Source organism: Hypanus sabinus, chromosome X1 (assembly GCF_030144855.1).
Source record: "Hypanus sabinus isolate sHypSab1 chromosome X1, sHypSab1.hap1, whole genome shotgun sequence".
NCBI classification, from domain to species: domain Eukaryota; kingdom Metazoa; phylum Chordata; class Chondrichthyes; order Myliobatiformes; family Dasyatidae; genus Hypanus; species Hypanus sabinus.
The window spans coordinates 37,607,157-37,620,734 of record NC_082738.1 but is presented as its reverse complement, the minus strand read 5'-3'; the positions used below and the strand labels follow the sequence as shown (position 1 = coordinate 37,620,734).

At 42.1% G+C, this 13,578-nt stretch overlaps 1 protein-coding gene across 1 annotated transcript in view; it reads right to left on the bottom strand.

Annotated features, from left to right (window-relative positions):
* tbx21 (T-box transcription factor 21) overlaps positions 1–13,578 on the bottom strand; it is a 37,804-nt gene that overhangs the window by 9,355 nt on the left and 14,871 nt on the right. The window contains exon 2 of the mRNA XM_059956398.1: positions 6,524–6,678. Coding sequence (XP_059812381.1) covers positions 6,524–6,678 — 155 coding nt within the window. The remainder of the gene's footprint in view (positions 1–6,523; positions 6,679–13,578) is intronic.

The following is a 13,578-nucleotide window of genomic DNA, read 5'->3' as shown; positions in this document are numbered from 1 at the left end:
TGGTAAAGAAAATTCTAAGGATTTATAATTCAGAAATAGGACAGCAGAATCTTCCACAGGGTTGTAAGTGTTTTCTCGCAGACAGGGCAGTCTTGTGGATGGATCAGCAAGTCGGGCAGCACCTGTCAAGGGGAATAGACGATGTATGTTACATATCCAAACTGGTCATTTCCAATGAAAGACAGAGGGGATTAGCCAGTATAAAGATGTGAAGGACAGGCGTGGGGCAAGGTATAGGTGGGTCCTAGTGAGGAGGGAAGAGTGGGAATAGCAACTGAGTCTAGGAAGTGGCAATGAGTGGTAGAGGCAAAAAAAGGGCTGCTGAGGGTGGAATCTTATAGGAAAGAAAGGTGAGGCATGCAAAATAATAAGGGAGATAGGAACAATAGGGGGAGGGGACCCAGTGGAAGGAATTTGAGGGTGATGGGCAGATTGAGTGGGTGGTGGAACGGAAAGCAACTGGCAAATGGGGTCTGGGGTGGGCGTATGAGGAACTGGGTAGATCAGGAGAGGAATTGGAGAAGTCAATGTTCAGGCTGTCAGGTTGTGGATTACCCAGGCAGAATATGAGGTGTATTTTCCATTTCGCCTGCAGCAGGCTGAGGTGATACGTCAGTGTGGGAATGGAGAGCGGAATTAAAATGGCTGGGAAATGGCAGCTCCGGAAAGGATAATTTGGTGCCATTGGCCTTGTGACATACCCCTTCCTGAAGGGTGTTTACTGACAAGGGTGCTGAGGCATCCAGTGGCTACTGTACAGAGGAACAATCGGAGTAACTGTTAAAACAACAAAGAACTGGCTGGAAAATATTACAGTGCACTAACCACTGGGAGACCTCACTGTGGCTGGAAAAGTCATGAATCACTGAAACTGTTTAAGTGTCTGAGGGACATTGAAAACCCACTGGTGTTTTGTGGGTATGTGGGGTAAGTGTTGTGGGAGTGAATTTAATACTAAACCATTTAATAGATGGGTTATTCTGCCTCATGCATGAAAAGACTTTCAGATGAGGGCCCTGTTACCCTACACTCACGCTGCCAACTCTATAGTGAGATGCAGCTCCAGAATTTCCACGGTGGAATCATAATCATACTCTGACTGTTTGATTGCCCCCCCCCCAACTTGCAGAGAGGAATCAAACCAATTTTTGACCCTTTCACCGCTGCTCTGAATTACCCCCCCCCCCCCCCCGAGTAGTATTAGTAGTAGTGCGTGTCAAGAGTCGATTATAATGTTCTCCTAGGAGACGTCTTTTGGTGCTTCTTCAGGCAGCTGTAGAGGCTGATCTGGGATGGACATATTCAGACCTCTGAACCTTTTGCCACTTGCTGATCGCCTTGGGGTTCAATCCAGGACGATCCAAGTGCTTAGCTCTGAGAAATTAGTATAAACCAACAGAGCCACGGGCTACACCTGACCAAAGCATTGCACTCGGCTCTATCCATGTAGGTACAACAGGTAATTAGGAAAACTGTTTACTGTTCATTAATTAGGGAACTAAAATACAAAAGTTAGGAAGTTATACTTCAGTAATAAATAAGCTGCTGGAGGAACTCAGTGGATCAGGCGGTATCTGTACAGTTTCGCTCCATAGATGCTGCCTGACCTGCTGAATTCCTCCAGCACTCTGAACCTGTGTACCACTTTACTCGGTGTACATCTGCTCGTTCGTCAGCCAATCATGTGGCAGTAACTCAATACAGGAAAGCATGCAGACGTGGTCAAGAGGTTGTTGTTTTTCGGACCAAGCATCAGAATGGGGCAGAAATGTGATCTAAGTGTCTTTGACCATGGAATGATCATTGGCGCCAGATGCGTATCATAGAAACTGCTGATCTCCTGGGACTTTCATGCATAGCAGCCTCCAGAGTTTACAGAGAGTGGTATAAAAATCAAAAAATATCCAGTGAGCAGCAGTTCTGTGGGCAAAAATACCTTGTTAATGATAGAGGTCAGAGGAGAATGGACAGACGGGTTCAGACTGACAGGAAGGCGACAGTAGCTCAAATAACCATGTGTTACAACAGTGGTGTGCAGATGAGCATCTCTGAATGCACAACACATCGAAACTTGAAGTAAAGTTAACCTTGAACCTCACCGGTACTAGACTTCCAGTAAGATGGTGGCACGTTTGGACTCAACGGCCTCTGTAGGGCTCACCAAAGGTGTTTTTTTTTTATTTAAATTTTTTTACATTTGCAAGACACTGCTAGACACGAAGAACTTCAAATGCTGCAGGTCTACCCCATTAGCAAGGTGCTGTCTGGTAGAGAAGCTGGAGGAGCTGGGCTTAGCATGAACCATGCTACTGCCCGCCAGAGAGTCGGAGGAGTTGGTATGTGAAGGCAGTGTACAGCCTAGCAGCAAATAATTGCCCTAGTCATTTTTTTTGTGATCACAAGCCCCTGTTGGGCATTGGCAATGTGGAATGCTGCACGGCATTATTGGGAGGACCGATGGCTGGGGAGCTGCATGGCCTCGGATGTAGCGTGACTGGGCCTCATGCCATGGTGTCACCTGGTGAACCCACTCAGGAGAGGTGACACCGGAGGCAGTGTGACATGGCATCCATGGTGGCATTGCTGATGCCCTGCAGTGTTCGTTTGGGCTATATTGTAGCGATGTACTACATACAGAGCTAGAGACGACACGCAGTCAGTAAGTCGTTTCGAGACTAGTTTATTCAAACTTCGCGGCACTGGCATTTAATCCCTAGCGCCCGCCCTCTCCGGGCGGAAATGACGTCAGAGGTGCATTACCAAAGTCTCTCCCCGCGCGCTGGCTATCTGTGAGCCGGTTCGCCTGCGCAGAAAGAGGGTCGCCACAATATTATATTTTTTGTGTGACTCTATGTTTATTGCTATCTGTTATGTGCCTTGTGCTGTGTATGACTATTGGTACTGTGTTTTGCACTTTGGCCCTGGCATAACACTGCTTCATTTTGCTGTACTCATGGGTATTCATGTATGGTTGAATGACAAGTAAACTTGAACTTGGAACTTGAGGGTACTGATTGTATGTTCCTATCTACCTTTGCATCATCTGTGTGTTTAAAACCATATCTTTGCTATTTTCACCCAAGTTATTGAAATAAGTATTTTTTAAAGAATTGAGAGCCCAGCAGCAATCCCTGTGGCATACCACTTGGTATATCTTGCCAACCAGAAAAAAATTTTATGTCTCTGCTGTTTCCTGTTAGACAACCAGTCTTCTATCTCCTACACCACAAACTTTTATAAACCAAACTAAAATGTACTTTTGGTAATCCATCTAAAATAATATCTACTTTTGTTCACGTGCATCACTACCTCAAATTCACTGAGGGTGGCCAAATAAAGTTGGCAGTTACCTTTTGAAATCCACGTGCATTTATTAATTTTTGGATGATTTGCTATCATCCAAGACATATTCAGTCTATTGCCTGTCAGTTGACTGATTCCAAGACATATTCAGTATCCTTCTTATTACATGTTACAATTACACCAATATACCTTTCCAATGGGTTCTTTCATACCCCTGTAATCCCTTCTACAAATTATTTTACAGTGCTTGCCTTAGATACAAACAATGCCATAGTGGTACTTTTTAATTTTCAGGCATGGAATGCACAAACTATGAGGGGCTAGAAGTAGAGAGGAAAGTCACAGGAAGCAAATGATGTACAAGACAGTCCCTACTTCAGTAGAATGTTATACCATGCAAAGTATTAAACACTAAATAGAATCATAGTGAATAAACATTCAAACCAAATTGGAGCCAAGTTGTTTGGTGGCAATTGTGGGGAAAGACATTTTTCTCTGCCTCTCTTCCCCAAAAAAAATAAGGGTGGTGATTTGGAAATTTAAAAGCTAACTCTGATTGTGTCAAGTCATTGTGGTGATTGTTCAGCCGAGGTGGGTAGATAAGAGTGCAAGAGAGAGAAACCATAATCTAACAGAAATGAGGGTGACTTTAGAGAGGATTAGGAGGTGGTGCAAGGTGCTTCTTAGTTCTCGGTTTTCTGGTATAATCTGGTGTAGTCCAGCATCAAGCAACTTTAGCCGTGAGGTTACATTAGTAATTGATATCAGTGTGAAAGACCACGGCTGGTCAAAGAGGATGTAAAGAGAGAAGTTGTTCCTATTAGTAATTAGGGAACAGATTCAAAGTGTACAAAGAGGCAGAAACAGCAATCAAGCCTTTCAGGAAAGAACATGTAAGGGACAATAAAAGCTTTATGTGTTTGGAGCAGGAGAATGGCACTAGCCGGATTGCTTCAGCAGGTGCTAACATAGATTTGATGGACTCGACAGCCAACTTCTGTGCTGCGACAATCATACATTACTAGTGGTTCTTTAGAACAAGGTCACAAAGCAAAAAATAATTTTTACACGAACCATTCATTCTCAGTAATTTCAAGTATTTTCACCACAAATGACTGCACTAAAGACTGGTTCAGATCACATGTTTGCTGATTGTTCAGCAAAGTTTTGGTTTGCTTTGGTACTCATTTGCTCCGCAGGATGTGTTAACCATGGCTCACTGTGCTCTGCTCTCACCTCAGGGGGGTGTGGTTTCATGTCCGATGCAAAATATCTCAATACCTCAGTCTCCTGAGGCACTTTTCAAATGTGATGTTAAACTGAGTTCATTCAAATAGAGTAGTTATTATTAATGTGCTGAACATAGATTCATGGAAACAAGATTTTGTTCAGCGATAAAGGGAAACTACTTTCCCAGAGAGTAGTGATCTGTGGAAGTGTGTACTCCTGGAAGCTGGAGAGGCTACCTAAGTAAATAATTTTAAAACTCATATAGATTTTTGCCTAGCTGGGGAATTCAGGATTATGCGGTTGGTGGAGCTGAGCCCACAGGTAGATCAGCCATGATTTCATTGAATGGTGGAGCAGGCTCGATGGGCCAGATGGCCAACTCCTATTCCTGTACATTATGTTCTTCTGAATAATATGAACATTGTTGTCTATGGGAATATGCGGGATTAAATTAGCTGATGTATTTCCTACATTGTATTTGCCGAGACTCCAGAAATATTCCACTGCTTCTGAAGAGCTTTGCATGGAAAAGGTTCGGGGCTGTGAAAGGGTGTAAAACAGAATTTTATTTTCATACAGATTGGAAATGGGGTGGTGGTGCTGTGGGCCTCAGGTTTAGTCTTGAGTCTGTGATAGGTTAGACATAATCTCAATCAGAACAGAACGCCGACCAGAATCAGGATCTCTGGTCACCGAAGAGAGCTTGCCTGTTAAGTCTGATGTGTGAACATCAGCAGTATCTGACATTGTGGTTGAAGAGCTAATGACAGGCTGTCTGATGTCAAGATTCCGAAGTCAGATATCAAACAGAAGCAGGTCTGCACAACTGAGGAGAAATTTATTTGAAGCACCCACAATAAAAGCAATTTATAACTAGCAAAACTGGATAAAACTACACCAATTATCAATGTGCCAGATATGATTAAAGCTTATTAACTCCATGAGCCAAAGTAAAAATAAGATGTTCATTATCTCAGTGCATAATTGTGGAGCCAATATCACAAGCATATAGTAAATTGTGTAAAATCTAAAAGGTGGGATTATTCACGCCGTGTGGATAGTCCTTGAGAACCTCACACGGTAAAATACTGAACGTCAGAAAATCTAAGGTTGCCTTCCTCTTATGAACAAAATTCATTCCCCTGAAGGTGACTGTTGGCCAGGTACTTGAGCCCAGAAGTGTCGACAGCCTAATTCAACCTGTGCTGCAGAGTGATCTGGAGTAGAAACTCAGTACAGATCTCAGGCCCTGTCCCTCATCCCTCCAATACTGATGGTACGGTCTTCATCCATCCAGCATCTGTCCTTTAGCTCCTCCAATTCACTCTCACCATCTTTTGGCTTTAACTGAAGCACATTCTGAACGGTTTGCACTCTTAAATTAAGCTTTTTATCAACACCTCAACCTTGTCAGAACTTTATCCTCCATTGAGTATTGCCCTATATTTAAATACGGGTTACTCTACTGAAGTAGAGCTTAAATCCTTAAAATGTGTATCATCTTCCTATCCTCAAGACCTTCACAAGCCAGGAAAGGTGCTTTGGATCTCTGTTACAGGTTGCAATGAATGGGATTTAGTTTGGAACTTTGAGATAATGGTTGGAGCAGAAATGCTTTTGAAATGCATAGCAGAAATTTTTTATGACCTTCCAAATGCCATCATGCACTAACACTGAAAGTTAACCATTACCCGCAGATATAAATATAAAACAGTATACATCTGAATTTTCCTATTGTATATGTACATCAATGCATAAAATATACTGACTGAAATCACCAAGACATATTTGATTGTATAACATAATTATGAATGTATCAAGCTCTGTGCATTAATGTCTACTGCCTTCTAGAAACTCATAACAAGGCAGCATTATGGTATGCCTGGACCAAAGATCAGTTTGTACTTTGCCTTCCATGTGGCCGAATTATACAGTACTTGCAGTAAGTATCACCATGAATAGACAGCCCTCCTGTCTGTAGCACACTAACCTTGCATATTGCCTTCTGCTTTGCCACACTGCACCCACTTTCCTCCCTGGTACCTCCAATGATGCTGATCTGCCAGGACAACATCCACATAAATATTATAATGAGCAGAAGGATCCAGCCCCGTGATGTTAAAACTCAGGAAAGGAAACATCCGCCTGGAAGAAGAGGGAAAGAAAAATACAAGTATTCAGTATTACTGGAAAAATAAAACGTTTGACATTTGATTTCCCACTGAACAGTTTATGTTCAGAGATCACGCAACATCTCTGGTGTTAACGTTTCAAGTTATGCTACATTGGCTTTGATGAAAAGTTATTGATTTGAAACGCTAACTCTCTGATTCTTTCTCTACAGCTGCTGCCTGTCTGACGAGCATTTGTCATCTTAACACCTAAGTTACCAGGTCTGTTACCTTTGTTGTTTGAGGAACCTTGTTGAATGCAAATTGCCTGCCCATGATAATCACAATATTGACAGTACCTGCTTAGAAAGTGTTTTATCAATTTTAACACATTTTATTAAAATGTCGCTATTGCAAATCATTTCTTCCGAGAGAGGAAAACTGAACAATGGAAAAGAATGCTTAGTCAGTTTGATAACCCAGTAATTACTCATTCAGTGGTAGGTGTCTTAATACACAAACAAAAAGAAGCATAGTTTAAAGAAAAGCTATCAGGAAAACGCCTGCAGGCTTAGACCATTCAGCTCATCCAGTCTTCTCATGGCTGATTTCTTATCCCACTCAACCCCATTCTCCTGCCTTCTCCATGTAACCTTTGATGTCTTTACTTAGCAAGAACCTATCAACCTCTGCTTTAAATATACCCAATGACTTGGCAACCACAGCCCTCTGAATTCCACAAATAAATTCCTCCTCATTTGTTTTAAAGTGATGTCCCTCTGGTCCTAGACTCTTCCACTATAGGAAATATCCTCTCCACATTCACTCTGCCTCGGCCATTCAATATTTGATTGGTTTCAATGAGATCCCTCCCTCCACCCCCCCCCCCCCCCACCCCATTTCTCTAGTGAGTTGTCAAGCACTCTTCATAACCCTTTCATTTCTGGGCTCATGCCAGATCATGTGTGCCGATGTTTGTTTAGGGAACTCAGTTTGAAAACGACATAGTTTCTCCTTAACACCTGACTCAGTCACCATGATCCCCAATAGTTCAATGACTCCTGTAGCTCAACAAGTGTCCACGTGAGAAGGTTGAGTTTGAGTCCAGTTCCCACAATCTGATCACCAACTCTGGAGTGCATTACTGAGAAAGTGGCGCACTGGCCAGAGGGAAAGGGAACAGCCAACCTGCGGTCTGGTGGATGTAACAAACCCACTGTTTTATGGGAAGATAAGCACAAGAGTTGACAACGATCTCTTGGCCTTAAACTACATTGAAGAATATCAGTAAAGAAGGAATATGGTGTGTTTGCCTTTAATCGAGACAAGTCAGAAAGTCGTGTTGCAAATGTATAAATCATTGTTTAAGCCATATTTGAGGTATGGTGTGTACTTCGAGTCACCACACCACAGGAAGAACATGGAGGCTTTGGAGAACGTGCAGAGGACATTCATTGGAATATTGACTGGACCAGAGAATATTAGTAGGAGTTTAACAACCTTGGATAGGTTTCTCTGGAGTTTCAGGAGCTGAGGGAAAAAGTGATGGAGTTTAATATTATGAGAAGCATAGATTGTCTTTTAGCCAGTCTGGAAATGTCAAATATTATGAAGCACAAGAGGGATAAAGTTTGAGGGTGATGTGCAAAGTAAGTTTTTCTACAGAGTTTTAGCTGCCTGGAATGGGCTGCTGGTTGGAGGGGACATGGGAGTTGTAGAAGCAGATACAATCGGTGGGCTGCGATCAGCATGAGAGATCATTCATTGGTGACGCAGCACGAGAATTAAAGAACTTTGGTGCTTTTGGCTCTTTTTGGCGGGCTGCAATCAGCATGGGGCCAATAATAAGAAGGGAGGTGTAAGTGGAGCGGATGTTGTGTGAGTGGACAGTGTTAGAGCGGCCAGACATGGGCTCAACCGGCTTAGGTGAGAACTGGTGGAGCTTATAAGTAAGTTTCAAATAAGGTTTTTTCTGTCAGCACATAGGTAGTGCACTGAGAATGGGTACTGATTTTGTGGTATGGTCCTTGGGTGAGATGTGAGAACTCTAGGAGATCTCCTGTCCCTTTGATAACTCCACCTGCATGAAGTGCATTGAGCTGGAGCTCCGTAGAGACCAGGAACAAGATCTACAGCTCGATGACCTTTGGCTCATACCAGAAAATGAGGAGGTGATAGATAAGAGCTACAGGGAGGTAGTCACACTGAAGATGCAGGTGGCAGATACCTGGGTGACCGTCAGGAGAGGTAAAGAGAAGGAAAGAGAATAGACAGCTATTGTAGAGTGCCCCTGTGGCCGTTCCCCTCAATAATAAACAAACCACTATACATATTGTTGGGGTAAGGGGGTGGGGGAGATGACCTACCAGAGGGAAGACCCATTGATTCTAGCTCTGTTGCTCAGAAGAGAAGGGGGGGAAAGAAAAGGAGAGCAGTAGTGATAAGGGATTCCATAACTAGAGGAGCAGAAAGCAGAGACACCAGATGGTACATTGCCTCCCAGGTGCCAGGGTCTATGGTGTCTCAGATCGAGTCCACAGCATTCTAAAGGGGGAGGGTGAACAGTCAGAGGTCTTGGTATGTATTGATACCAATGGCATAGGTAGGGAAAGCAAGGAGGTCCTGAAGAGAGAATATAAGCAGTTTGGTAGAAAGCTGAAAAGCTGGACTTCAGGGTGTTAATCTCTGGATTGTTGCCTGTGCCATGCGCCACTGAGGGAATGAATAATTGGCAGATGAATGCATGGCTGAAGAATTGGTATAGGGGACAGTGCTTCAGATTTCTGTATCATTGGGATCTCGTCTGGGGAAAGTTTGACCTGTAAAACAAGGGACGGTTTAGACCTGAACCCGAAAGGGACCATCCCTGAGTCGTGGCTGAAAGAAGATCATAGTTGGGAGCTTAAGATCCATTGTATCAAAAGGACAGGCAGGTAGGCAGAGGGGTTGGGGAAGTTCTGTCACTAAAAAATGAAATCAAATCCTTAGAAAGAGGTGACATAGGATTGGAAGATGTAGAATCCTTGTGGGTAGAATCAAACTCCAAGGGTAAAAAGACTCTGATTGGAGTTATATACAAGCATCCTGTAGCCAGGATGTGGGCTACAAATTACAACAGGGCATAGAAAAGTAATGTAAAAAGGGTAATGTTGTGATAATCGTGGGGGATTTCAATATGCAGGTAGACTGGGAAAAATCAGGATGGTGCTGGATCCCAAGAGGGGGAATTTGTAGGATGCTAATGGGTAAGGGGACAGCAATTCTGGATTGGGTGTTGTGTAATGAAACCATTTAATTAGGGAACTTAAAGTAAAGGGACCTTAGGAGGCAGTGATCATAATATGATAGAACTCACCCTGCAGTTTGAGAAGACGTTAAAACCAGACGTATCAGTATTACAGTGCAGTAAAGGGAATTACAGAGGAATGAGAGAGAAGCTGGCCAAAGCTGATTGGAAGAGGACACTATCAGGGATAACGGCAAGAGCAGCAATAGCTGGAGTTTCTGGGGGAAATTCTGAATGCACAAGATAGATTCATTCCAAAGACGGAAAAGTATTCTGAAGGGAGGATGAGAAAACTGAGAGATATTGGTCATAGGTGGGCAGATTTGGCGTCATGGTTGACACAGACGTCATTTGGGCCTATTCCTGCACTGTAGTGTGCTAACTGATTGTGGTCCATGGTGATCAAATCGCTTGCCATGTTTCTTGCTCTGAAGCAATGACTACACACCACAAGCACTAAACTGATTGTTAAGACACCTGAGAAAATGTTAAAATGTGAACAGGCTCAAGCAATGCGTGTGTTTCTTTAATAAACAGCAATGCAATGCTGAATGAAGGTTTCTTCCCTGATACCTTAGGACTCACTTCTCCTTTTATTAAGGATGTACAGTATACTGTTATACTCTATCAGCCAAGCAAGACTTGTAAAAGGTTTTGTGAAAAGAGAATTTTTAGTTCTGAGGTACTTTGGAGAGTCTTCACAGCTTGATTGGAATAACAGCAGTGAATACACAATTCAAGCAATGGAGTGTACTAAATAACACTCAATTGGTACACACAACAATGCAGAAGTAAAACCCCCAACAGGCTGAATTTGTTTTGAGTTTGTCGACACTTCTAAGTCAATTTTTGCAAATCACAAGTCAAACCACAATGATAAATAAGGATGACGACAATTCAGTAACATGTACACTTTGCACCTACAAAAGTACTTCTCTATATAAAAAGCACATGAAACCATTACAGAGGATGATATCAACAGAAAATACTTTGCATTGGTTTTGGATCTGAAATTCAGCAAAACCAAAATATCTTTATCTTTGCTATATACGTAGCAGAACTACTTATTGTGAACCTGACAAGGATGTTCTTGTTTCCATTGTATGGTATAATGGGCGCTAAAGGTTTAGATCATCTGATCTCTTGCCACTTTTAGGCAGCAATGCTGTGAAATACTGAAGCAACTGTAGATGAGTTAATAATTCCGATGCTATGGCTGAGTTATTAATTCCATTCAAATATTTGAGCAGTCCACAAAAATTAAACTAAGCACTAAGTTTAGAAGGTGTTTCTCACCCTCTATTAGGATGGTTAAATATATATAAATGATTATAGAGCAACAGTCATACAGAACAAAGGCAGGCCCTTTGGCCCTTCAAATCCATGAAACCAAACATCCATTTACATAGCTCTTACACTAATGCCTTTCTCTATTCTTCTCATGCTTTCATCATCTTCTCCAATATTTCTCCAGTCTCTTACACAGTAGGGTTAATTTTGAGTGGTCAATTAACCCATCAACCTGCATGCCTTAAGGATTGGGGATGGGGGGGGGTGGGTTGAAACCAGAGACACGTGAGTCACAGGGAAATGGAATTGGGTTTACTGCCACATGTACTGAAATACACTGAAAATTTTATCTTGCATACTGTTCCTACATATCAATTAATTACACAGCGCATTGAGGCAGTACACTTAAAACAATAACAATGCAGAATAAAATTACAGCTACAGAGAAAGTGCAGGTAAATAAGGTGCAAAATCGTAACAAGGTAGAGTGTGAAGTCAACAGAGTCCATTTTATTATAATAGGGAACGATTTAAGATGTTGTCTTTCAAGCTGGTGGCATGCCCTTTTTAAACATTTGTATCTTCTGCCTTATTAGAAGAGGGGAGAAGAGTGAACGAGTCTAGAGTGGGTAGGGTCATTGATTGTGTTGGCTGTTTTGCCGAGACAGCAAGATTTATGGAGAAGATCCATGGAGGGGCAGCTGGTTTCCACAAGCTGAGCCCTATGTCCACAGCTCTCTGCAATTTCCACACAGAGATCCTCAGAAGTCACGATTTATTTTATTTTGAGAAGCAGTGCAGAACAGGCCCTTCCGTCCCAACGAGCCACACCAGCCAGCAACCCACCTATTTACCACTGGCATAAACACAGAGCAATTTACATTGACCAATTAACCTATTAACTGGTTCTTCTTTGGAATGTGGGTGGAAACCAGACCTCCTGGAGGAATCAGACATCGGGAGAATGTACAAACTTCTTACAGGCGGCGTCAGAATTGAAATCGAAATTCCGACGCCCCAAACTGTAATGGTGTCGTGCTAACCGTTACGCTCCGGAGCTGTGCAGAGCTTTACTAGTGTGGTTATGCTGCTCCTTCGAAAATGTTTCAGCCCATAAAATGGAAGTGCAGACGGGGACTATTTTGAAACATATACCTGTTGAGCCTTTATGAAAATGAACTTTGAAAGTTAAGAAAATAGAGTCTCTGAAATGGTCAGGTTGCAAGTTCTTTAATCATGTATAGTGCTCACAAGGAACACAAGGTCTGTCAGTGAGTAAGTTTTAGAATTGGCTGCCTGACGCTGGTGTGAATGAAATATCATTGACTTAAGCCAAATGCAGATTAACACCTGCTCTGTATCTTACCCTGATCACAATTTCAGGGGATTTTGCCAAGCAGCCTCTTAGAATATTAGAATATATCAAAATTAAAAGAACATGCGTGAAGTCCAGCATGAACTTCAATGCTCAACTGGGCAAAAAGTGATGCAAGACAAATAAGGAAATATAAATAAGAAATTTAAATTTTTATTCCATCGCCGTGTCTCTTTGGCATTGACCGGCACCATGGTTAGTGACTCCCCTAACAACATTCTTGAAGTTATCATTGACCAAAAAAATTTAACTAAATCAATCCAATTTAGCTACAAGGGCAGGCCAAGTGACTCACCTCTTGACATGCTGAGGCATTCCTGCCCTCTACATGTTACAGCACTCAAGTCTGAAGAAATCCTCTCCACCTTTCTAGATGAGTGAAAGTTCCATCTAAAAGCACATCTGGTAGCTTTTACACTTTACTCTGCAATTGTTATTGTTCTATTTTATTCAATGCACTGTGTAATTTAATCTGTATGAACAGTATGCAAGACAAGTTGTCATTGTATCTTAGTACATGAGACAGTAATAAACCAATACCAATACCAACATCAATAACATTCAACATCATACAGATCCATTACTGTGAAAAATCGCAAACCCCATGCTGACAAGCTGTGACAAACAGTGCTTGCAGTCTACAAGATTAATTGCAGTAAATTGTCAAAACTTCTGTAATATTACTTCCTAATTCAGGGTTCCCACCAGCTAGAAGGACAAGGCCACGTTTTTAATCACATACCATTCTGACGTACAAATATCACTTTCTTTACCATCACTGGATCTAATTCATGGAACTCCTTGTCGATAATATTGTGGAAGTCAATAGGCCAACTACAGCTGTTGGAAGATGCTAATTTGCCATATCTGTCTCATTAGAAATTATATGTGGGCGTTAACTGGTCTTTACACGAAAATCTTACAATCAAAGTCATGTAACAACCTGAAAGTCTACAATTCTAATAAATAATCTTTTCACAAGC